At 42.2% G+C, this 27447-nt stretch overlaps 1 protein-coding gene across 1 annotated transcript; it reads right to left on the bottom strand.

Moving 5' to 3' along the window:
- Positions 1 to 27410, bottom strand: valopa (vertebrate ancient long opsin a). Its single transcript, XM_061040694.1, has 5 exons — positions 26501 to 27410; positions 18849 to 19059; positions 11281 to 11398; positions 8140 to 8373; positions 1 to 860 (listed from the first exon to the last, which is right to left on the bottom strand). Exons 1-5 carry the CDS (start codon positions 26862 to 26864, stop codon positions 624 to 626), a joined length of 1164 nt encoding a protein of 387 aa, XP_060896677.1. The 5' UTR covers positions 26865 to 27410; the 3' UTR covers positions 1 to 623.
- Between the last annotated feature and the right edge of the window lie 37 nt (positions 27411 to 27447).

Here is a 27447-nt window from a genome sequence, read left to right as displayed (position 1 = left end):
TTTCTGTTATGTTGTCTGACACTTACTGCCAATTTCCACATAATCCACGCACGCTTCATGGTTTTGCTCCATCGGACGACGCATCTGTTTCTGTTCCTGGAGCGCAGCGATACACACGACTAATGAGTTTTATTTTGAGATTGACCAGTGCGTTGTTTCCTTGTCTGACTTCCTGTCCAGCTCGGTCTATTCTGTCTAGCTTGACGCGTGCTTGCAATGAGCTCCGTCGAAAATAGCGGTATTTGAAACGGAGCAGTGGTGCTGCTGGCTGGTACGAGTGACAGATAGCGGCGCTCGCTGTCCAAACAGGAGCATTGACTAGAGTGGCAGCGTGCGGCGGCGTGGTGCACGGAGCTGATGGACCACAGCGCACCATGAGTATGTGGAAATTGGATCTGAGCCTGGCAGTGATGAAAACAAGACGTTTTAGTGGACGTACCAATCAGGTGCGTTTCCTCACAGGGATTATTTTGTCGCCGTTTAAAGACTTTTCAATGGCTGCCAGCTGAAGCAACATACTGCAGCAATTCAACAGTTTTTGTGACTCTTAGTTTTGACACCAACGTCTGCCCTGGTTTAAAAAATACCAAAAAGAGGGTCAGAGGTCAGGGAAAAGTGTACGGCTACATGGGGCACACTTTGTTCTCAGGGATGGGTAGCTGTGCGAATGAGCCGCAGTCGGTTGGAGAATCGTCAGACCTGGCCGATCCAGTGCCACTCACGGGGATTCTCGCTGCGATGGTGGACATTTCTCCTGTTTGACTCTCTGCGGTGATTCCAGGGCGCTCTGAGGTCTGGTTCAGGTTGCCGTCGTGGATGTTCCCCATGCCACCGAAGAGCTGGATGAGGCACTTCCTGAACTGGATAGAAAATGAGAATTAAAAGTGTGATTAGTAGCCATGTTTACATCGTTAAAACCACTCTGTCTTAGGCTTGAGCTTGAGGAAAAAGTGGGAAACAGAAAGTCTTTCTTTAACACCTTTAACTTTGGGAACACTGTGCACAAACAAATAAGTGTGGATAAGTTCAGGCAGCACGGTACTGTACGGTGTCTCACTAAACTTTCCCTTCAAGGTTCAAAGACTTATAGTCTCATTCAACCTTGCTCTCAGAAAGTAACAATTCAGACAGTTGTAAAGCACATTTTATATCACAGTAAAAGAAACCCTAGTGCTTCAGCCAATCCACAGATTGAGGTCGGTGTTCCCAGAGAAGAATCTAAGATGTCAAAAAATTATTCAGAGGACTCCTTTACACAGGCAGAATCCGAAGAAAATACCGCTAATTACAGCAAATGTATTGAGGTGCAAAGGACTAACGTGTTGACGCGTTGCATCTTCCTCAGAGTCAAAGTGACTCCAGTACAATAACTGCTCTGTGTAAATCATTCATGTGTCATCACTTGAAAGTTAAACGATCCTTATGAGTCTGAACATGTAAACCATTTCAAAATTGAAAACCAACACAGCAGTCTCAATCTACAATCTACATCCTGCTGCATCAGAAAGGATCCCCCCCAATCCAAATCCATTACATACATGAAGATCCACTGATTGATTCAAAATTTCCTCCACTGTTCAACTGTGTTCTCTGCACTAATTCATGCATTCTGAGCTTTCGACTGACACTTCATGTGACCAATCGGGACCTTCTATTCACTGCTCCAGGCTACTATAACTGAAGAGACCCTGAGTACAAACAGGACTCTTTCTCTCCCATCCATGGCGGGCATAACACATGATACAGATGTGTGAGTTAAAAAAAAAAGACGGGGTCGGCAGTCTCTTCTCTTTGGAGACTCAGGAGCAAATGAGGTTAGCTGACTTTGTAAAAATGAATTCAAGTGTCTTCAAAGTAAGTTAAAAAGGGGGCGCCAGTAGCCATAGCAGTTAGTGTGCGTGTCCATGTATGGTGGCTGTAGTCCTCCAAGGCGGCCTGGGCTCAAATTCGACCTGTGGCTCCTTTCCCAAATTACCTGACCCACTCTCTCTCTCTCTCTCTCCTTTCTGACTCTATCCACTGTCCTGTCACTAAAATAAAGGCACAAGCCCAAAATAAACTTTTTAAAAGTAAGTAAAATTAACTTCTTAAATAATAAAAATTAAAAAGAAAAGACAAGATAGCTTTGTCTGCACTAGAATCAGGGACATCCAGGTTTTCTCACTGTGTCTGCATTGCCCTCTATGACACATACACACTCACACATACTGGGCATACCTGTGGATTGATGGTCTTAGAAAAGCATCACCCCATCCCCACTTATATCATTAAAATCCCTGTTTTCCACATTACTCTAAATTTAAAACCCTAATTGACCTTGTTTAAGTTTCCCCTTCGTGAAGCCTCAGGGGTGAAACCATGATCCCTGACCCTTAAAGACCTAAAGATCTAATTTAACACACAAACCTCCTAAAGGCTCCCCTTTAAACCAGTAAAGATTTCTAAGAACTGCAACGACACCTCCGCTCCCCTCTAATGTCGGGAAAAGCAAAAGGCTGTGATGTTGCAGTGTCTTTGTTCAATCTGAGACCGTAAATATGCAGATAAATCCTGCAGAACCACAACGTGTTTAACATTTTCCTCTAGCTTTAAAAAATAAATAAAGCTGTTGCATCACTGCTACACAGAGAATAAGGTCATAAAATGTCAAAAAGAAGAGCCTGAAACACATTTTCATGCTTATTTGATGCAGTTTGAATTCAGAAGATTCTCAAAGGGAGGTTTTAGTTAGCACATAAAATACACTATGTGACACCTGATGGAGACACTAAAATGACAACACTACCTTGAACGAACCCCTTCCACTTCCAGGATGTTTTTGCCGTTGTTGTTTGTTGCAGCATGTAAACACAAGATTCAAATTGTGCACCGCCTCCTGGGCTCATCGTCCCCAGAAGCACAAGCCCACTGCAGGACTAACGTGTACATTTACTGCTTGTAGCTACACTGCAAGCTACCTGAGAATATTACATGTTGTAATAGAAAAGCTGATCATTTAGCAAGCTAGCACAAGCTTGTCATTTGTGTTTGGCACCTGACTGCTCAACAGAAAGCTGGCAAACTATGTGTGGCTCTTCATCTCAAGCCGCTCCATTAGTGCCTAAAGTAGGAGGAAGCCAATCGAAGGTTCACCCTCGTTTTGTAACGAGCTTTATCCACCTGATTGTAGCACCACAAATTAAGATCAGTCATCCCACAGCTGTCTCTTAAAGTCAGCTCAACAATGATCTTTTCTGTGAATCTGGAGCTCTTTGTCCATTTTTGACCCTAAAGGTTAAACTGTTTATAACCTAAATGACCTGACAGAAGAATGTATGGAAAGAATACAGTATGTTGTTTTTCTGCCTGAATGCTTCTATGTATGGAGTTGTAAAAACTCATCTGTGGCAGCAGAATGAGGAGAACAAAGAATTACTCAAAACGGATCAATAAAGTTTTCCACTCCCAGTGGGGCCAAACGTCAATTTGTTACTTTAAATTAAAAGTATATCTAGTCTGTCAACACAGTCCAGACCTTCTTTTTGAAAAGCGTTATTTTTAGATCTCTGCTTCGCCTTCTATTGATCAAGCTGTTTGATATGTAGAGATCAAAACGATAAAGCCTCGTGTGAAACAGATGTTAAATAGAACTAACAGAAGGGATTGATGCATGTTTCTACGAGGCTTTCTCTCTTCGACCTTTTGTCCTGAGGGATCCCAGGAGACAGTTTCAGCTCACTTTGTTTGGTAAAGCCCGGCACACACTTAAAAGATTTTAAAAATCTGAACACATGTGGACAATGTGAGAGAGCACACACGACGACAGATAATGATAACAATAAAACAGCACACCTTACACTCACAGAGTCCTGACTCTACAGTTAACAAACATGGCTGACGACTAGCAGCCAGAATTGGTGGTGATGGTTTACGACACCTTTTGACTGAAAATTCACAAAGAAAAAATTAAAACTATGGATGACGTTGTTGACACGGTGGGAACTAGAGCTGCACGTTACAGTGCGAGCTGGTTGAGTAAAATAAGATTTGCTGCAGATGTTTTGCTCCCTTCTTTAGTCAGCTTGCTTCCTAATAGGCTATCGTTTATTTCATTAGACAATCCACAGAAAGCGTGCTAGGCTGTCCTCGGGGTTCCCCCGGCACGACAGCCATCTCTTAATTCAGGAGAAGCATCCTTCGGAGGACGCAGATCAAGATTGATTATGCCTCGAAAGGCGATCCCATTTGGAAGGTCCCTTCAAATGCGGCCAACGAATGTGTCCAATTTTTCCTGGATCACAAAGGATGCGTCCTATATCCAAGGATTTACTGGTAACTAATTCAAACAAAATGGCGGACTCTTTAGCATCCAATGACTACAGTGAAGTGATTGGTTTTATCTCAATCAAAAAGCCATCGATACAAATGTTGAAAAAAACTAAACAGGACTTTTAGGAATTTTAAATGACTTTCAAAATAATAGGTTAAGTTTTGTGACGTTGGTTTTGTTAGCTGGTTCTGGTGCAACTGTTGAGGTTGCTAGGTGACAGAAGCTGCGCTTAGTAACCAAAGCATACTGGTGATGCAAACATTCCTGTTTGTCAGACTAGAAGAATCGGGTAGTGTGTACCCGGCTGAACTCAAATAGAGAAATCACAGTCATGCAGCAGAAGTCAGCTAACTTCTAAAAGTTGTGTGTGTGTTTCTGAGATTAGTCTGTGTCCTCACTCCCATCCAGTCGATGTGTTTGTGCGGACTGTGGATGACCTATTTAAACAGTGAGAGCAGCCGAGAATTGGGCCAATCAGAAGGACATGCAGACCTCATGCAGCTCCCTGGCACATGTAGAACTGGACTACTGTTCTGAGGTCTAAAAATAGATTGCTTTAAATTCTATCATAGGATGCACGTCTCCCTGTTTGTCTTATAACCAGGCCTGACAGCTTTCATGTTCACTGCAGGCCGGACTCTAAGAGTGGTACTGGTCAGAGAAAGGAAACCTGTCTCGTGCAATAAAAACTTGCAACAGATCATCAGCAGTAGAGAGGAACATGCTGACAATTTTAAATAACTTTTATATGGGATGTAACCAGAGCTTTTCAGGACAACCCTACCATGCCCCACCATCTCTAAAGAGGTTTCACACCATTAAAACCCAGACTGACAGACTGAGGAGCTGCTTCTTTCCCCGAGCTGTAGGCTCGGTCACCCCCCACCCCCCAATGGAAACATGCTCCCAGCTGCTAGGCAGTGTTTCTAAATAATGTAGCACTACTGCACTTTAGACTCACTGCAATACGGTCACTCAGTAACACAGTAACGATTATTCATGTATCTTTCATATATATTGTGTGTTGCTTACTCTAGTCTTTAATCTGTTGTTTTTATATATTGTTTATGTTTTATCTTGTCTGTTGCTGCTGAGCTGCCTGTCACCACTGAAATGTCGTTGCATTGCACAGAATGACAATAAAGTATATTTTCTTATCTAACTTTCCACAGTGATGTTTCCAAACTGCAGCCAGTCTTTACCTCGAGTCTAACTGACGAGTCAATTTAATACGCTGTGTTTGTGTTTAGCAGAAAGAAAACATCAACTTTAAAGGGGACATACCATAAAAAAATTCACTTCTACAGTGTTTTTAAACATTTATTTGGGTAACCTGAGTGTCTACTGACCCACAAAATGTGAAATAAACCCATCCAGTCCTTTGTTTGTGGTCTGCATAAGTCTTACAACACAGAGAAAAATTCTCCATTTCAAATTTGCTCTCCTTGTGATGTCACAGTGGGATTCTGGTAAAAAAAAAAAAAAAAAAACCCTCCCCTCCCCTGGTTTCTCCATCCATGGACTCCACCCCCAGCCTAAACTTCTGTGCAGGTCGGCCATTTTTATTCTCTCTACAGAGGAGTGATGTCTACTGGGAAAACTTGGGGGGGGGGGGGGGGGTGTGATTGCATTTAAAGAGACACACACACCAAAACGAAGCGTTCTGAGAGAGCTGGTTTATACAGGGTCACAAACCTCCTCTAGGTGCTTGATTCATGTTATATTTTGACCAAAGCACAGCACAGATGTTTCATTTAGACCACAGGGGACTGTTTAAAGGGGACCCATGCATACAAAGCAAAGAGGATTCAAAAAATGTATTCCACCTCAATGTCTTCTCATACTGCTTAACTGCAGATACAGTTGAAATCCACTCAGTGGTGATTCTAGAGTCTGTGGGGCCCCAGGCAAAAATTAATTTGGGGGCCTTCCGACTAGTGTTCATAACGTTTATGTCTGCCAGTATCCCGACGCAAACTCCCTTAATCAAGTCTCTCCTGATTGAAGTATAAATGGCCTCGTGTGGAAACAAGGCGTAGGCTCCAGCAGCAGATTTGTCTTACAGTCAGTAATAACACCTCATGACCCCGTTAATCACCGCTGCCTTAAATAAATAAAGCAATTACAAGCCCTGTTTGACTGTCACATTCTCCAATTAATAGCTCCTTCAATCCTCTTATGTAGATCTTATGTGGAACACAATCACTTAGTAGTCAGCAAATGTCAGTATGCAATTAAAAAAAACTGCAAGCTGTTACTTTAAATTAAATCAAAGAGAGTTTGTTACAGTAAAAAATGCAAAAATGATTTGAAAACTAAGGCAATCCTGGTGTTTGTTTAAAGCCTGGGCTCTACAATTACATATCTAAGTGTCTCAATGACTACGAAGGGTCGGTTGTGGATGACTGTGAGACCATGCTGAAGTGCAACATCCTGCAGTTCATCGAGTGTCCACTAGATGCTGGCTGCAGAAGCACAGGAAGTCACACACCCATTCGAAAGAGCAGAGGTTAACATGTTTACAGCCCGGTTAAAAAAAACAAATAGGTCTGATTAGCTCATGTCTCGATCGACACACACTGTACGGGGGGATTTTCTGATAACTCATCTGTTTTGATTTGATGAACGATAAGAGTTAATCACAATAAGTCATATAGTTTATTTTTGTTAACCTCAACATAAGTGTTTGAATTACTTAATGCAGGTCCATATTTGCTTTAGTTGCAATAACTTGAAAATGAAAATAATCTGGGCAGCATAAGGGTCTTTATATGAGCCATGAAACAGCATTTTCTTGTTTAAAAAATATGTCCCTCTTTTACAGGAAGATCTATATCTTTAGGGATCTTGATGTAATGTTGTCAGACACTTAGAATAACAATCTGGGGACGCCGGATAGCCTAGCGGTTATGTCGCGCCCCATGTACTTATACAGAGGCTATATCCCTCTTTGCAGCGGCCATGGGTTTCAATCCGACCTCGGCTCTTTGGAGCTCAAGCAGTGGAGAACATGTGACAGAACAAAGAAATGGAAAAAAACTAAAATGTTTAAAAAGGTCTTCATAGACTTTTTAACACAATTTTTCCAGGCACACATTCGCAACCCACAGAAAGCTTATATGTGATCCACTTTTGGGTCCTGACCCACCAGTTGAGAACCACTGATTTAGACCTAAGAATTTGAGAATAGGGCTCAGGTTAAAACCCATCATAAATCCCTGTTAAATCTGGGTATTTGGGTCTTTTGGGAAATACTTCAAATACTGAACTCGTCAGCACGGGAGGTAAATGTCAGAGTGCAACGAAAAACAGACTTTTAGAGTCTGTTTTAGAGAGACTGCAATCGTGGCTCAAACTATTGAATCTCCTGTGTTAAAGAACTGCTCATAATCACTCTTTGGTAATGTCTGCTGTCAAATAGTCAATAGACATCATATCGTCATTGAGAGTGTGTCTCACTTACACTGACAAATGGTTGGACAGCACAATGTAAAATTGAACGGGTAAATGGCATGAAATGTCAGCATTGGCCCTTTGAAATTCATACAAAAGATGGCTAATGTATTTTTTAACAGATCCACGCACCGACAATTGTACTCTCTGGATTTCACCTTTCTTTTATTCATATAGCATACATTATTGAGTGACAGGCTAACACCCGACAACAACAGAAATAATATCTGCAGTCATCTGCTGCACACAGTGATGAGTTTCAGCTACATGTACCCTCCAAACTGATGCAGAATCTTACTGGCAATTACACATAGTGCATGAATACACTAAGCAAACATGATCAAAATGGTTAAATCCACACAAGGAAACTCAGTTACCTGTTTGTTCATGAAGACGTATATGACGGGGTTGTACACAGTAGCTGTTTTGGAGAAGAAGGCGGGGATGGAGGCCATTCGAGGGTCCAGTTCGATGGTTGGATGAGCTGTGACCAGTATGGAGAAGGCTGCATATGGCGTCCAACCCACCATGAACGCTACAATCATCACCACCACCATGCGGGTCACTTGACGGTCTGGCTTCCTGGCTGTGGCCAGACGACCATGAGACACCTTGAGGAGTCAGAGGACCAAATCTAAAGTCAGTTAACACACAGTTGACATTTTAGGATGTCTACATTCCATCGCCTTGCATCACTTGCTTAAAATTCATGTCGGTTAACATAACATGTGAACATTAGCACCTTCAGATACCCCGTTAAACAGAACCTTGACAGGTATGTGCTCATAACATCACCTGGACTCTCACACATAGCTGCGGTTTGGTCTTAAACAAAAGAAAATCTTTGTTCAATAAACTCAATATAGTTGTTAATGTTTACTTGAATAGGTAAAAAAACATTTTAGCTGCTAATGCTGGCCTTACATCAAACAACATTTCAGTCAATTTCAAAGTCACAGTAAGCGTTGAGAGTTTTGTTAGAGTTGGGGGGGTGCTCCTGTGATCTCAGTCATTTGGTGTTAGGTGGTCATAAAACTTTTTAAGAGCTGTTTTAAGGCAGTCTTGGTGTTAAGATAAAACCAAACAGGTTTAATATTATCACAAATCTTTAGTCTTGTCTTATGAAAAAAGTGTTGTTCAATGACGTGACCATCGTCGACGACCTATAGAGTGGTCTCCCGAGCACCAAACAGGAAGCTAACCACGAGTAAACATGGCATTGAGGCAAAGGCATGTGAGGTACTCTTGAACTGATGAAAAGGAGGAGGAAGAGGTGGAGAAACCGAGAATGCCTCTTTGACATGACCTCTTCTTTGTACCACGATAGAGAGGAGGAGAAAAAAAGATGGACAGAAATTGTTGCAGTCCCTGAAAACCCTGCTGAGTATTGTTGGGGTTGTATCAAGTCAACTTTGGTTATATTCTTTAATAATTATTTCTAATTATTAATAATATAAATAAAATATCATTATGTTTAATCTCGTTTTGGGGCACCACCCTGTACTCAGGGAAATATAACCAAAATATCACTCAAATCAGTCTCAAATTAGTTATTTAATTACTAATATTATTAATAATCTAATAAAACTATATTTAATAAATTGAAGGCGTGAAATCCGTACACAAAGCCTTCGCACCCAGCTTATATCACAATGCAAATACACCAGTAATCACAAACAACTGCTCTCTTAAATTATAACAGAATTTATTTAAACAAAGCAACATCAATCCAAAATCAATGAACTTAATCAAACAAATAACTATTAAAAACTAATCTAAGCAACAAACATTATCAAGCAAGGCTTGTGAAAGGGGTGTGTGTGTGTGAGAGAGAGAGAGAGGGGGGGGGAGAAGAAAAGGGGGAGATGGCTTCGTCCCACGTGGTCGCCCTTCCGATGGCACACACCTAACAAAGACCTTATGTGGCCTTAATGTCTAAAAGAGACCGAATTCAAGTTAATACGGCTTACACTGGCCTTTCTGATCAGAAGAATAATACCCAGTTATAACACTGTTACGTTAAACACATATAGGACGCAGCAGTCCGAAACGGAAACAACAAGAGTTTTAAACAGGTAAAACTCACGACGCGACGGTCCAACAAAGATAAAAATTACAGTTTCTGCTTCAATCAAACAATTATTAAAAACACTCTCTAAAGCTAATTCTGCCCAGACCTAATTAAGCCTCACTTGTGAATCGCTTTGCCTGCGATCGGTGAAGGAAAAAGGAGTCCGGGCGATAAAACAGATCTTCTGTCCGTCCTGGTGTAGAGGTGTCTGATGGCGGCGAGGGTTCCTTACAGCAAGAGCGGCTTCGTTGGTTCTCCGTCGAGGGGAAAGATGTCCGTTGATGTCCTTTTGTTGCAGGACGGAATAAGACCGTTATCTTTCTGATAATCTGTTATAGCCTAACGCTCTCCGAGAAACTGAGATGTGTTCACTGGACAATCCGAGCTCGGAATTTGGAACACTGCCGGCCGCGGATTACCTGCGCGCCAAAACTTAAAACAAAGGAAGATTGTTGCAGGAAACAGGAGGTGAGCTTGGGTCTCCGAGCACTTCAAGTCAGCGCGTGGAAAGAGGTAGAACGAGGGGAGTCTCAGAGTTTTGTCACCTGGCCGCCTTCCTGTGGGGTCTCCCTCAGGTTCCGGTCCCCCCTTTACGTCACACGTAGGTGTGAAGTACCACAGGGGATTCTGGGATAAAGAGTCCTTTTAGGCCACTTTGTGATCTCAGTAAATAACTCAAAGGCCCAAGTCCATGGTTTGACTGTCCTAAGCCTGCATGGCCCAACACTATGCTATAGCTAGATACAGTAGTGTTATCATATTTATGCAAAAGTAAAACCTTTCCTCCGGTAACAGACATATACTGAGTTGCATAAAGTGAATGTCATAAAGGTGGAGTCAGTAGCATTGTCTGTTGTAGCTTGTGTAGTTGTCTTGGGCTCATCGTCCCTGGAAGAGCAACACTCACTGCAGTGTTAGCATGTCCGTTTACTGCTCGTATACTGCAAGCTACCGCACGCTAGCACAAGCTACTGGGACCACTGTTTTTTGTCACCTTACTCTCAGAACAGAAAGCAGACCAACTCTGCATCCAAGGGTGAAAGCCGACCCAAGGTTCACCCTCGTTTAGGAAGCACTTTGTGTTTCCCCTCACTATGATAATATCTTCTCTTCTTTGCGGCCACGTCCCCCTCAGTCAAATTTGTCAGTCTGAATGGCATCCAATCACTGAATTGTATCCCCTCCTAAACTCACCTGCTCGCTTTTCATTGGCTGGAGGAAACACACCAGCTCTCCGCCCGAGTCAACCAAAACAAACCAAAACATGAAAATCCCATCAGAGGACAGAGTCTGTGCAGACACAGTCACCACCATTCATCTATGGAGGCCCATAAGTGATGACTGAGCGCCATTACTTTGGTATAAGTCTATTGTTTTAATGCAGGAAAAAGCTGCTGACTCTGCCTTTAAATATTTCCATGTTTGTTGTTTAAGAACACATACTGACCTTCCTGAGCTTCCGTAGGAGTTTTCCATAGCAGAAGAATATTAACCCGAGAGGAAAAATGAAACAGGTGGTGAAGAAGGTGATGATGTAGCTGTGATCCTTCATGTTGGTTGAATACCTGTACAGAGGTGGACAACAAACAAGTTCACATTTTAAGAGCTTTACACTTGGTCACAACCAAACAAGAAAGCCTGGCCAAACCTGACCATGGAAAACATCATTTGTAAGTATTAAACGTGATAATTTATCAACAACACTTGTGCCTTTTAGAACAGACTGGTTAATAATCCCATAATTGCCTAGCTCGGAGCTGTCGTGAAATGTCATTCTGACATTCAGAGGCTTTTATCTCGCTGGAGAAAAGGATGAAAGTGTTACTCATCATTTGAGGTTCAGTTAAAAGGAACATTTCACAGCTGGGACAAATATCTGTGACACAATTAGAGGCGCGCAGGCCTCTAATTTAAGCTCATTTTGGTAATTTTCATTAGAATACCTTCCACAGTCAAATAAAACAAGCATCTGATTAATAAGCACGGAGGTACCTGACAGACACAGCATGTATTTGTATTCATGAACCTTCCACATGTTGTTTTCATCAGTAAAAACGAGTGGCTGAGAACACGGGTCAGCTCTCACCTGATTCCTCATGAATTTACTGACATGTGACACACATGTAAAATAGAAATTCATAATGCATGAATATTTGTTTGGTTTGTTCATATTGCCCTTCTTACTTAAAATAAATCTTTCAGGCATCTGGTCTGTACCATAAGACAGCTTGTGTTGTGAAGGATTTATACGGTTTATCCGCACAAAGCCACTCTGAAATTCACAAAAACCTGATGTGTTGTATGACATGTCATTTTAAATGTCTCCCATGTTGTAAGCCACTGTGGGCAGAAAACGTAAAGGTTTTTATCTAACACTAATATGTGTCTCTCCATCTACAAACCCCCCAATTATGAGAAAAGTCCATCCGCTCCGTCTTTTGCCTGCTCCACTTTTCAGAAAATGTGTGCTCAAACAGGCCGTTTGGAGATGTTTCCTTCATGACATCACAAAGGGCAGTAACCCCTCCCCCAGGTGGGTGACACTCCCACAGCTAGGTGTTTGTTCTGCCCTCTGAGTCTGCCTTCTCACCGTAAACAATAGGACATGGAGCGAGAAAGCCCGAGTACACCCAAGCCCTTCCAGAGAGGGGGCGTGGTCAGACACAGCTCATTTACATATTTAAAGGTACAGACACAGAAACAGCCTGTTCTGAGCAGGGCTGAAATAGAGGGGTTTATAGGCATGATTAAATACAGGATCAGAGTGGATTTAGAACAAGAAACTTCACAGACATGTTTTGGGGAGCAGGTGGAAGAAAAGCACTGCTAAAACAAGCAAAGTAATGTGCTGAAAATAATCTAAAAGCAACTGAAACTATCCAGAACTATCCCTTAATTACTGAAGTAAATACGATCTGTCATTCTATTGAAGTACCTGAACAAAAAAGGCATTCAGTTTCTCTATTAGCAGTAATATTTGGTCAGCTGGGTCCACAAAATGTGTCCCCCATCTCCTTACTGAGCTCGTCTGTATATTAGCCCGACAGAGCTGTCACCAGACAAACTGTTGTCTTTGATGAGGTGAATCATTTGCACCAGTCGAGCTGCTTCTATCAAATAATCCCACAACAATCGAATTACTGAAAAGAGTCAGTCTTCCCACCGCTGTCCTCCGTCTCTGTCAGTCTCCTCATTTTCAACTGAGGACTCAGTCTGACTTCACATTTGACAGTAAAGTTTTTGTGCAGGTGATTTTTATACCACAGGATGACAGCTAAATATTACAATCCTACAAAGAAATATGACAGGGTTTACTTTTTTTTCAGGTGAAGATCCTTGTATTTAATCTTGTTCATTTCTCAAAGTGCTGCAGAAAATCAAAGTGCTGCAGAAAATCTCAAACCTGTCACCATCTCACGAGAAGCAAACGTTTAACACAGAGATGTTAGTTATGTTCAACAAAAATCCTGATAACAACACAATATATGCATGTTTTACACTCTGATATTGAGCGACATTCTACTCACACACAAAATACACACACATGCAAAAACTGGACCTATGGACTGAGCTGGTGGGGGATCGGTGCTTTGCCCAAAGGCACCTCTGCTCTACACTGGAAGTGACCTGACATCTCTCCAGCCACCAGACCAACTCCCCTACTTTAGTCTGGTCCGTGACTTGAACCAGAAACCCTCTAGTTCCTAACTCTAGTCCTTAAAGATGAGCTTCTGCCGCCCCCTTTTATAAGAAATAATTCAGTAATTGAAAATTGCCTGCTGGATCAAAAGTCGGATTTGAAGTTTTTGGGATCTAAAGTTTCTGGGACTATTTTTCCAGCATTGTTAGACAAGAAATGTTGTAAATATGTAAATGATGATTCAGGGCTATGTGTTAGAGCATGTCTTACTGCTTGGTCTAAAAAATAAAGTGTTGGAAAACTTTCAATAGTGTTAATTTGGCTAAAACGTATTAAAAGTAACAAACAAGCATTGTTGAATTCTAACCTGTGCATTTCAGCTCCATGAACAACTCTGCATAACATGACTTGTAACTTTACAAAGTCAGTTTGAAAGGACATTTTTGGATTTAAATATCTGATATTTAGCATGCAGTGCATTCTTGCTTTCTCTTTCATGGTCACTCACTTTCGATAGAGTTGAACAGCGCTGTATATGTGTGCCTGTGAAGCTCCAGCTGTCTGTTCACACAACTGTCACTTCCTGTCATGCTTCTGCAACGCCATCTGTAAAGTAACTCACCTGGACATCCAGGTCCCATTAACATGTCTTCATTGTAATATTTTATAACTGTTTATCATTTGTAAATAAGGCATTATTCGGGGCATGTTTGATGTTACTGACAGGCGTTGTAGCTGTTTGTCAGGACGCTCAAGGCCCGCCTTAGCTCGACCTGTTAGCCTGTTTCTAGGTTGACAGAAAGTGAGGTTGAGACAGAGTTTCCAATATGGCGACTGCCATCGTTGGGCTTCAAAAGGCTGCTGCAGAAAATGATGGATTGCATCACTTAGGCTGCGTCCATGTTTTGTACAGTCCATGTGTAAAACAGTCTTATGATGACTTGATGTCGCTGAGGGGACGAGGTCAAAGTTAAGAACTTTGTTGGAGTGTTTAAGGGGGCAGGGCAGAGAGAGGCCCGTTTGACGATAGCGCTGAAGAAGGGCTGGAGTGATTTAGTCCAGCTCTGACCGGGAATCTTACTCAAGGGACAAATGAGACAGCCTTTTCTCCCCCTGTAAAGTGAAAATCCTCAGCTTCTATATATTTTACAGTGACTGTCTGCTAGATGCCATGGTACTAGATAAAGTCAGACTTTAAACACACCCACAATTTCTGTTTTTGAAGGAACATCTCAAAACACTGAGAGACTGGCTGTTGCAAAGTCAAGTCATTCTCCATCCAAACACTGACAATGAATGCATGATAGCAGGTAATCTATCTGCTGCATGTGTGCACATTTCCCCAGTAAGGGGAAGACCGGAGTCCTGAAAGGGATTTTTAAAACAATATATTGTCTTTAGATTATATCCAAACCCTTACCAAGGCCATAGGCCCCTACAGACAATCCACTGACAGACCTCTCCTGCACAATCACTCTTGACCTCTGCATGTGTGCTACTTTACATTCAGGTGGAGTCCTGTGTTGAATATCTACATGCATCTGAAGATAAAAAGATGCACTGAATGAGGCTTTTAAAATGCATCCGGCTGTACATGTGGCAGCTTTCTGCACCTGTAACAGCTGTGCCGCTTCAGGTCCCACTGTTCACCGAATGTTTACTGACAGATCTCACGCTGTGTGCAGTTAGAGGAGGATCAGGTCATCTACGCAACAGGTTTTTCCAGAAGGTGATGTCTTAATTGTATTGTCTGAATCATTCATTCCCCCTGTGCTTCATCTGAGCAGTGGTTCCCACACACGGCTCCGGACCAACACTCCCCTCCTACCTGCACGCCTTTGATCAAAGCAGCTAAATAGCATTACCCAGATGGCACCCTGAGGGCCAAGGTCAAAGCCGCCATGCTTTCTGATGTTCTCTGAGACGACTTTACACAGTGTGAGTCTTTAGTTGAAGCTGCGCTGCATATCTGAGCCGCAGGGCTGAGTGTAGACTGTCTGTTACCTTTATCTGTTTGTGTGCAAGGTGGGTGGTAAGAAAAGTATTGTTGTGTATTATTAAAATGTTATTTCTGGGTTACAGCTTTAGTTAAATCACTTCATTTGCTGATGGCTAAAGTCTGGTTTAAGAGGTTAGTTGGGGGTTAGCTTAAAGCTGCTACAGATCAAATGTACAGCTGTGTTCAGACCATTTTGCTGCTTTTAATCACAACAAATTGGTCAAAAAGATGATGAAAAAATAACAAAATGTAGATCTGTAAAAAATAGAATTCAAACTTTGTCAAAAGAAAACAACTAATGGAGCTCAGTATAAGTTCAAGCAGGAAGACTGCTTATATTCTCTTACACATTTATTCAATGTCTTCATTCAGCTTAGCCCCTCCCTCTCTACCTCTTCCTCCGTCTCCCTGCTCTGGTGATCAGCTGATTTGGGGCGTTGACTCTTTAAGTAATAATCAAGCCTGACTCTGCCACAACCTCTCTCAAACAATCATCCTGCTGCGGTCAGATTTTAAAACCTGTTTTTTCTCTTCCACAGTCAGGTTATCATTTCAGTTCGATCTCTGTGACCCTCCTCCGCCCCGGTCACCTCCAGTCCAGCTCAGCAGAGTTCAGATCCAGCCTCAGAAACCCACTCGTCATCACATCCTGCTTTCTTCTATCACCACCACCACCAGGGTCTAGACTCCATAGGGGGGTATCACCACCACCACCACCAGGGTCTAGACTCCATAGGGGGGTATCACCACTACCACCAGGGTCTAGACTCCATAGGGGGGTATCACCACCACCACCACCACCACCGGGGTCTAGACTCCATAGGGGGGTATCACCACTACCACCAGGGTCTAGACTCCATAGGGGGATATCACCAACACCACCAGGATCTAGACTCCATAGGGGGGTATCACCACCACCACCAGGGTCTAGACTCCATAGGGGGATATCACCAACACCACCAGGATCTAGACTCCATAGGGGGGTATCCCATCCTGCTGTCGTCCTCATTACCCCTCTGAGTACATGAAGTCGTCATGATGGAGTCTAAGACTTTGCACATTTATTTCCTAAATTGTTAAATAAATAATAGTTAATCCGGTTAATTAATTAAGTCTCTCCTGATTTAAATATAATTCTTGTGTTTGTGGATGAAGTTTGGATTGACCATTTTTGATATTTTAACTGGTCCAAAAACTGGTCTGAACACGACTTACAGTAAGGTAGAACAGTGGTTTAATGACTTTGTGTGATCCAAGTGGGCCTCCCATTGTGATGAACCGTCAGAGAATTTGGTTTTAAAGCTCACACCTTTACTATTTTGTTCCAGCTTCACCACTTTAAAGGCTTTATATGTGGTTTTTTGATCCAGCAGATGTCGCCCTTGAGCACCAGCATGAAACCAAAACAACTCGCGCAGCATTGTTGTGTTAGCATGCTAATGCTAGCGATCTTTATTATGCTCGTATCTTCACACTGCATGTAAATTTACACGAAATTACCGTGATCTAGAAACGCTAACGTGACATTCAATTAATCAGTGAGTACAGTATGTTATTCTTTTTTTCTCTAGTCCCTCAATTAAAAAACTTTTATACGCGAGGGGAGGAGTCAGCCGGCCGGCCGGCAATGTAACCTAACTGAAGCTACAGCTAGGAAAGCTTGGAAAACATCACAGACACCCTTTTCACACATATGGAAATCTCCTGAAAAACTCTTTAGGCTATATGAGAATGCAAACAGCCGCATTTTTGGCGCAGACTTTACCCGGAGTTTATCCGGCCAGACCCCTAGTATTTTTTCCGCAGAAAGTCTGAGTGAGCTGATGTCTGAACGCGGCAGCATATACTCCGTAGATTTCAACTCGAGCCAATAGAAAGAGAATGACGTTTATATAGTGACCGGCTAAAGTGTCTGCACACGACCACTACGATCTCCGTGCACGTAATTAAACATCTGCATTATGTTTTCTGTTCGTCAGTATGTTGTTCTCCTCTCTTTTGTGGATGTTGTCATTCCATTGGATTACACATAGCATTGATATAAAGGCAAATATTCTCATTATAGCGTCATGTAGTGGTCTCTGTTTTTTTACGTCACGTCTTACCTCGGGAAATCCCCCGACCCCCCGACCCCCTGACAGGGAGAGCCCCCCGCTGTGAGGAGCATATGTGAACGGCTAGGTCGGGAGAATCTCCGGAGTGGTCCTCCTGTAATTATCTAGATATTATCAGGAGTGCATATGTGAAAAACGGCTAGACAGTGGGACTCGGGTGTTACACTCATTGTAGACAGTCATGACTCACAGAGTTATTTTCAGAGGATATATTTGATTTCTATTACATTTAAGTGTGAAAACCCGCATATTAAGCCTATAAATGACCTTGTTGCATTGTTTAAAAAAATGCTGGTTAATAATAATAAACCCCATGTGTGCTTTCTTTGAGAGAATAAAGACAAACAACTGAAGAACAAAGTCAAGTGTCGCTCAGCTAAAGAGCCAGATCTTTCCCTGGTGATTTGGTGGTAACCAAACAGAGCTGAAAAGAGCGTGATCCTTGAACATGTATTGATAGAGTGAAAAGAAACACGACAAACGACAGCTCTCTACAAATCGATGTAATAGAAGCTGCAGCACAGACTTCTGGAACTGTCAATAAACTGCACAGCAACACAGATTATTTGATTGATCTTTATACGATATTTCATAGCCAAGTGGTTAAGTGCAGTGACTTAATGAGCGGAGGTGACACCTAGCAGCTCCCACCTGTCACTCTAAGAGGTCACGCCCCCTGATTCTACATCACTTAAAGCTTTAATATAATGTAAACAGAAGAGTTGGATAAAGATTCCGCCTTCACTGTTGTCATGAAGAGAGAAATGAACTCTACAGACCAAAATTGTATTTTATACCAGGCTGTAAACATGTTTATTTCTGCTGTAAAGATGGACACTTTAACATGGATCTCTATGGGGACTGACTCACTTTTGGAGCCAGCCTCAAGTGGACACTAGAGGAACTGCGGTTTTTGACACTTTGACCCTGGTCTAATTCTTCAGACCCAATGTTTTCTGTCTGATTCTTCAAAGTATTATCTACATATTTTCAAATATTGCTGTATTGTTAGTACATTTGTTTCTGTATCTGGAGCATAGAAGGTGAAACCTGTCATTTTACAATGACAGTAAAGTCGATCCTTGGATAAGTTTAGCGCCTTGTGCCTACAAACCTCAGTGTCAGCCTTTTTTTTTCAAGACTGCAACAAAACTGGCAAAAGCATGAAGTGTGTTGACCTTTGAGGATAAACATGTCTCTGTTGTCTAACATTATAAAGAATCAAAGTTCTTTATTGAGATCATAAATTGCTCGTCTCTCACCAGTCGGGCTCGCAGGTGGTCCCGATCTTGCTCACAGTGTATCTGTTCCAGCCCAGCACCGGGGGGAAGGTCCAGATGAAGGAAAAGGTCCAGACGAACAGCAGACCCAGGATGGCGTGCTTGGCCTGCAGTCGGATGTTCCCCAGAGGTCGGCAGATCACGAAGAATCGCTCAAAGGAGAGGACGGCCAGAGACCACAGAGCCACGATCCCTGAAGCAAACAGCAGGAGGTCAGAAACACCAGACACCAAAACCTGAGATTTGTTTTTAATATCGATGAGGATCTCCAGTCTGTGGGTTTCATCTGTTATCAATGCAGTGACGACACGAGAATAAAGTCGTAAATTGACGAAATTAAACTCGTAAATTTACGGCTTTATTCTTGTAAATTTACTATTCAAAAATTTTAGATTTTTTTTGCTTTAATGTGGCCCTAATCCTCCGTCATATTCCATGTATATAAAACAAAGAAGAACATCCGTTTATTGAAGACGCTTGGACTAGAACATGTTTAACATTTTTGTAGAAAAATCAGATACGATTCTTTGATAATTATTATTATTATTATTTTTGCAATAATTATGCTATGTATCAGTTATCATTGCAGCTCTTGTTTTATGAATTGTTGTTGATTAATTTTGTTCTGTTTTAATTGTTGCTGTGAAGCTATTTTTGGCTCTAAGTTTGTCTGAAAAGTGCTGAAATAATAAAGTTATGGCGTGGTTCTTTTTTTTGCTACATGCAACAAGGAGTCTGTTGACAACATCTCCCTCTAGTGTGATCATGTTTCTAACTTCCTGACAAAGTACTTCAGCTCTGCTCTGTGCACAGGTAAAAGTGGCGGCACTGTTCCTTGAAATAGTTTCATGATCGGGGGGTGGGGGATGTAGGTGCATTAGGCTGCCTCCTAATGGGCTAAAAAAAGCCAGCTTTAATTATAGTAATAAGTCACTCTCTCAGAGCGGTTAATTACCTATCTCTCTCCACAGCCAGCACTACAGCCGGCTCACAGGAGAGGACAAAGGAGAGAAAGGAGGAAACCAGGCCGTTCAATTATGTCACACTCATTTACGACAAGAGTCTCTGAAGAGGTTCACTGAAACAATTAACGCCCAAACTACATCGATGTTTATGTAGCTTACCATCAAGAGTGTGTTTTTAATAGAAAAGCGTCCATGCTGTTCAGTTCGTTTTTTAAAGAATTTATCTGTACAGCCCAGGTGTGACTAAAAATAGACACAGAAAATATTCTCCCCCTGAGCAGCATATTAAGTGGAGCATCCATCCTGCTCACTGAGAGGACCAGCTCAGCTAAATCAGCCTCTCATTTACACACACACACACACACACACACACACACACACACACACACACACACACACACACACACACACAGGTGACACCTCTGCAACACACCTGTCAATCCCTGAAACTGCTGTCAAATCTAGAAGTAGAGTGGCCTCCTGAAGATAGACGCCACACTTCAGCGTGTTATTGATTAAACATCAGCATGGCTTCAACAGGACGATTTATTTGTCAAATTGTTTCTTATTGCGTCACTCAGCTCCGCCCTCTCCTCCAGTCTTTGGACGGCTCTACAAATACTGAAACACTGCCAAAATATTTGTGCAATTCAGACATTGCACTTCAAGTTTTAGTAATTTAAAAAAAGAAATTGCCCACTGTTGGGTGTCTTGTTTTGTTGGGGGAACACTCACCAACACAGCCATCCCAGTAAACTAGCGTCAAACCCAGTGAATAAGACACACGTTTAGTGTCTATTTTCCCCCTAAAAAGTGGTCGCCGTCCTGTATACAGGTGCGACCAGTTTAAAATGCTGACACATGCACCTTCAAGACTGCAAGTGCAGCTGCCACCATGACACATTGTACAGGACCTGATGTGATTAAGCAGTGCAAAGCATGCTGGGATATGGCACCACTTTCAAACAGCTTTTCTTACATTATCAGGTCCTGCATTTAAAGAAACGGTGTAATCAAGTGTAAATAAACCTTGTGGAGAAGTGATTTGATTGGAAAGCTAGCAGGATAGCAAACTCCACACATTTAAAACGAAAAACTACACAGCTGCACAGAAAGCGCATGTTGTGGACTTTGCTGAACATAATAGAAATGTTTACACAGGAACCTCTTTAACATCTGGAAGTCCCCCTTGAAAACAGACTGTGTCTTACATACCAGTGTGTCTCATATTCTGGATTTAATGGAAACTGGTTTTTAGTGTTAAGAGGTTTTTTCAATAATTCTGAACTTGATTGGGCAGCACTATCAATCAAGTGTTATCTCGAGACACTTTACAAAAAGCAAGTAAAAGACCTTACTTATTGCTATATTACAAAGATCCGGCCTATCCATCATGAGCACTTTAGCAAAGCAGCAAAAGTTACAGTGGTAAGAAAAAACTGCCTTATTAAAAGGCAGAAATCTTCGCCTGGATCCCTGGCTCATGATGAAACAGCCTTCACAGGCCTAGACTGCACCGGGCTTGGAAGGGGATAAGGAGAGAGATGGGATAAGATGCAGGAAGAGGGATAGGGAGCAAGGGGGTGGGGGGAGGCAAGCCGTCCATCAACAATTCGGTGGGGAGGGGGGTTGTTCTGGCAAGCTGTCCATCAACAATCCGGTGGGGAGGGGGTAGTGGTGGGGTGGGGGTTGTTCTGGCAGGCCGTCAACCAACGATCTCGAGGAGCCTAAGAGAGCTCAAGAACTCGCAGGAAAGTAGGTGGTTAGTGACTGAGATTTACAGATAGATACATGCAGTAATATGATGTACTGTATATGCACAGAGAGAGAGAGCGAGAGAGGAGCTCAAGGTGCCAGTTCCCCCGGTAGTCTAAGCCTATAGCAGCATAACTAAGAGCTGGTCTACACCAGCACCAGCCCTAACTATAAGATTTATCAAAAAGGAAAGTTTTAAGTCTATTCTTAAAAATACAGACTGTGTCTGCCTCCCGGACCCCGGCTGGAAGACGATTCTAGAGGAGAGGAGCCTGATAACTGAAGGCTTTACCTCCCATAGTACATTTAGAGACTGTAGGTACCACTAGCAGGCCTGCATTCTGGGACCGTAATGTTCTCGAGGGGTAGTACGGCACTAGTAGCTCCTTAAGATAAGATGGTGCCTGGCCATTTAGAGCTTTGTAGGTGAGAAGAAGGATCTTGAATTCTATTCTAGACTGTATAGGGAGCCAGTGCAGAGAAGCCAACACAGGAGTAATGTGGTCCCTTTTCCTAGTTCTAGTCAGTACACGAGCTGCAGCGTTCTGGACTAGTTGAAGAGTCTTTAGAGACTTACCAGAGCACCCTGACAAAAGAGAGTTACAATAATCCAGTCTGGAGGTAACAAATGCATGAACTAGTTTTTCTGCATCATTTTGCGACAGGATATACCTGATCTTGGATATATTACAAAGGTGAAAATAGACTGTTTGCCTGATGTGAAGTTTGCCTGATGTGAAATTTTCCAGATGTGAGAGCTAAAAGACATATCTTGATCAAAAATAACTCCTAGATTCCTAACAGTGGTGCTAGATGCCAGGCTGATGTCATTAAGGACAGTCACATCACTAGAAAAAGTCTCTCTGAGGTTTTTAGGGCCTAGCACAATAACTTCAGTCTTGTCTGAGTTAAGTAGCAAAACATTTCTGGTCATCCAGGTCCTAACGTCCTTAAGGATACATAAAGCTGAGTATCATCTGCATAACAATGAAACTGTATGGAGTGTTTCCTCATAATATTTCCCAGAGGAAGCATATATAATGTAAAGAGAATTGTTCCAAGAACTGAACCTTGTGGCACTCCATGGCAAACTTTGGTGTGCATAGAGGACTTATCATTAACATGTACAAACTGAGATCGGTCTGATAAGTAGGATTCAAACCAACTTAAAGCAGTCCCTGTAATTCCAAGTAAATGTTCTAGTCTGTATAATAGGATCTGATGGTCAATAGTGTCAAAAGCAGCACTAAGATCTAACAAGACGAGCACAGACAGAAGTCCCCTGTCTGAGGCTAGAAGTAGATCGTTTGTAACTTTAACTAGTGCAGTCTCAGTGCTATGGTGGACTCTAAATCCTGACTGAAACTCCTCAAATAAACTGTTGTCATGGAGAAAGTCACACAGCTGATTAGCTACCACATTCTCCAGGATCTTTGAGATAAAGGAAGGTTGGATATAGGTCTGTAGTTAGCTAGAGTTCCTGAATCTAGAGTAGGTTTTTTGAGTAGAGGTTTGATTACCGCTACTTTAAATGACTGTGGTACATAGCCTGCCAGTTATGGAAGCGATTAGTGATCAGAATTCAAATGATGAGCTAATTTGAAAATTCAAATGCATTAACATAAATGCTTTTTAATTTTCAGAATATGAGTGTATTATTTGACTCAAAAATAAAATGATGATTAATTTATCTAATTTGAATTTTAGTTTTCAACTTCTAAAATGCACATTCTTTGACTAAATTAAAATGAAGAAGAAAATGACATTTGCTTTATTATTTTCCAAAAATGCCCCGCTAAATTTGTATGTGTGTGACACTTTCTCATCAAGTAGATGTCTCATTTAAGCACCAGCATGAAACCAAAACAAACTGCTGTTTGGCCACACCTCCTCCATACTGAAGCCTCCGCTCTCCTCCAGCGACACACCTCCAACCCCTCTCTGCTCCTGTTCACACAAAGGAATAATGCACATGCGGTTGACATATTTGTCTCTGATGGCTAGAATTTTGTTGTTAAAAAAGCTCAGGAAATCATTACTGCTGAGGGCTAAAGGAATACAAGGCTCAATGGAGCTATGACTCTCAGTGCTGAAAAGGTATCTAGGATTGCTTTTGTTTTCCTCGATTAGAGAGGAGTAGTAGGCAGCTCGGGCGTGACGTAGAGCCTTCATATATTTATTATGACTATCCTGCCAGAACAAACAAGATTCTACCGTTTTGGTCGAGCGCCATATTCTTAAAAAGATTTGCGACGATTGCGTTAGAGTACGGGTTTCTGAGTTGAACCATGGAGCTAGTCTCTGCCGTTTGATAACCTTCTGTTTTAGGGGAGCAATCGAATCAAGAGTAACTCTCAGCGAATCCACTGCACTATCAACAAACTGATCTAGCTGAGAGGGACTAAAGCTATCGTAAGAGTTTCCAACTTGGTTGAAACACAGTACTGAATCAAAGGCAGCTGAAATAGCTTCCTTAAATCTAGCTACAGCACTATCAGATAAACTTCTAGAGAGTACATTTTTATTAAGCAGAGATAATTCTGGTAGGACAAAGTTGAAATTTAGTTTAATAAGGAAATGGTCTGATAGAAGAGGATTTTCTAGGAAAACTGTAAGGTTTTGGATTTCAATTCCATAAGCTAAAAAAAGATGAAACCAATAGAGTCTAATAGTGACATGAAAGCTGTGCTCAGGCTATCATTATCAACATCCACATGGATATTGAAGTCACCTACAACAATTATTCTATCACTGCTAAGGACTAAATCTGATAAAAAATTCTGTAAATTCAGATAGAAATTCAGAATATGGGCCAGGAGGACGGTAAACTACAACAACTAGAACTGGCTGAAAGGTTCTTGAGACTGGATGTGGAAGACTAAGAACAAGGCTTTCAAAAGAAGAAAAATTCAGCTTTGGTTGAGGTTTAACTATTAATTAAAAATAGCTGCTACTCCACCACCTCGTCCGGTGTCTTGAGGTATGAGTATTAAAATGACTGGGAGGAGTGGATTCATTCAAACCAACATATTCATCTCGACACAGCCAGGGTCAGTCAAACAAAGTAAATCAATATGCTGATCTGATATCAGAGCATTCGCTAAAAGAGATTTGGATGCTAAGGACCTAATGTTCAAAAGTCTGCAGTGAATTTTCAGATTTTTTGCAAAATCGTATTCGTAGTTTTGATTCTAATGAGATTTTGATGATTTACGCCTTTTTTTTCTACGTTTGGATGACTTATAAAAACGGGTCTGGGCCGGAGGACAGACACAGTACCTATAGTATAACTACAGTTTGATTCAGAATTACAGCTATAGTGACTGGGAGACAGATCTAAGGGAGGCGCAGAGAAGCGTGTAAGACTGCAGCTCTGCACTAGGCTGTGCCAACTTCAAGATGCTTTTATTTGTCGACCATTCTTTGACTGAAAGTATCTGTTAGAGGGATTTTAGAGGCAGTAAACTCCACAACACACTAATTTACAGATGCTCTAAATACAGCTGATACTCTGGGATGATGACCGTTTCCAGATCCACCTTCTTTTCTGAAACAAAGAGATGGCCACAAAAGGATCAACTCAACGCTTCATCATACTGTAGCCCGCTCAGCATGGACGATATTTCGGTGCGTGGATCCCCTTCTTATCTACATCAGCGGATTTGTCAACACCCTATGAAGCAGCAGGTCATAGCAAAGAGCTAACATGAGAACTCCCAATGAGGACCAAATCTGTCTCATTACAGCACCTCCTGCAAAACTATTTCACAAGAAAGTTATTTGAAAACAGAAATGAGGGTGATGGTTTCCTCCTCAGCATCAATATAAATGACTCTTTTCTTGCAGTTTGGCGGCATGTACCAGAGACATCCTGTGACTCTCCAACTCTCTGAGCTGCCAGAACAGGACCTCACAAACCTTGTTACAGAATCCAATAAGCAAGTCTTTGCCTGAGTTAGTCCGGTATTTCCTTCACCCCTTGATTTCCAGTTCTGCATGCTCCTCAGCAGACAACCAGAGTCCCACCTAACCACCCAGTGACTTAGGTAAATGTTATTGGTGGTCACGGTACACTGTGAAACTACTTATGACCAGTCATGCTCTGCACTGTGAGAGGCAGCTGGGGAGCGTGGCTTTGAATTCCGCCCTAAACACTCACAACATCAGGTTACTGTTCTTACAGTCTATTTATATTCACACCTCACAGCAGAGCAGCGAATTCAATGAAGGTTTTTATTTTATCTTGATAATTCAGAATACAAACCAGAATATGATCACTCTTACGTTTTGTTTTTGACACCAGAATAAGGCTGAGAAACATACATTTTCATTCTTGAGCATATTTACATCTTGTTTTTGTTTTTCTAAACAAGCCCCCGAACCTTTCAACCTATCAAATGTTTGCACACACTGATGCTCCTTATCCCAGTCCTGCATGCTCTTGTTAGATTCATTCAAGCTTCATGTGGAACATTTTTACTCAAATTAATTCTGAAGCTGATAAAAGAAGAACTTTCTAATTGTATAATCACATATTAGCAGTAAGAAACTCTAAACTCTTTGATGATGTCTTTGCTGCAGTCTTTCAGTATAACTTCGTTCACATAAATCTTTGGAGAAGCTGGGGAATAAAACAGGTGCCAACACTGTAATCATCAATTTAATTTTGGCAGTGGCTTTAATGGAACTGATTTGTCTTCTTTATTTCACCTTTCCTCCAGATGTTCTAACTTCTGAACAGATGTTGAAGTGAGAGCTGACGATGCGCCATGTGGAGCTGTTTGACACACATCTCTGCAACATGTGCGTTATGAGCTCCAACACTGACACCTACAGTTATCCTGGAAGTTGCTTTTTTTTTATCATCCCTACATTTATAACACCGTTGAACAGAGAAAAGTGAGGTTAACCTACCGAAAAAAGTAACAGCAAACCCCTCCAGGACGCACGCCCACCTCCCCAGGAAGAAGTAACCTCTGGCGTTCGTCAGGAAACTTATTAGTCCGCCGGTGAGCGAGACCAGAAAGTCCGCGATGGCCAGGTTCACTATGATGTAGTTCAGAGGCTGCCGGAGCTGTTTGAACTTGAAAGTGACGAACATGACGAGGAAGTTTTCGCTCAGAGACAACGAGGTGACAACGAACATGAGCACGGCCAGGACCGTGAAGTTCCATGGAGCGATGTCCCTGATGGGTCCGTTGAACGGATCATCAGTGGGGGCGACATCTGCCGCCACAGTGTAGGAGACCGCGTTCACTGAGAGGCTTAAAGTATCCATTGTCCATGCCCGGGGTGCGCAAAAAAATCCGGTTTGTTATTTTCTCAAAACTTCACGTGGAGTGTCTAGTGAAAAGTCGCGCTCACTTCTCTGCGCTGTGGAGCTTCTTTGACAAAGTTTCTGGATTTAAACCCTTGTTGACGGACGCGCATGGTTCGAGCTCGCTGGAGAAAAAATCCGACAGAACTGTGGCGTGAAGCCTTTGGACAGCGTGGCTCTGAAAGTGTGAGTGAGCGGAGGCAATGTCCCGCTGGCAGCAAGTGCCTGAATGACCGATCAGTGGCATCTTGAGGGCTCTTATATAGGCGCTCCGACATCACTGCTGCCCTGCAGGAGAGGCGAGAGGACCCACATGTGCACTCCTTTTGCGCGCTGCGGACACTCAGCAGCGTTCAGCTGTATCGCCTCCAATCTGCCCTCTCCACAGACCCACACTCACACCCAGGATTAATGAAACAAGCGACTCTTTGTTCTAGTGCTAGAATTACACACCAGGCTCAGCGGCGTTCCAGTGCGTAATTCATTAATCATGCGTAATTAGGCACCCACCAGGCTGATTGTGGACTTTGCTTCATTCATAATT

Source organism: Labrus mixtus, chromosome 6 (genome assembly GCF_963584025.1).
Source record: "Labrus mixtus chromosome 6, fLabMix1.1, whole genome shotgun sequence".
Classification (NCBI taxonomy): Eukaryota; Metazoa; Chordata; class Actinopteri; order Labriformes; family Labridae; genus Labrus; species Labrus mixtus.
Note: the sequence above shows the minus strand (reverse complement) of the source record. Positions and strands in the feature narration are given on the sequence as shown.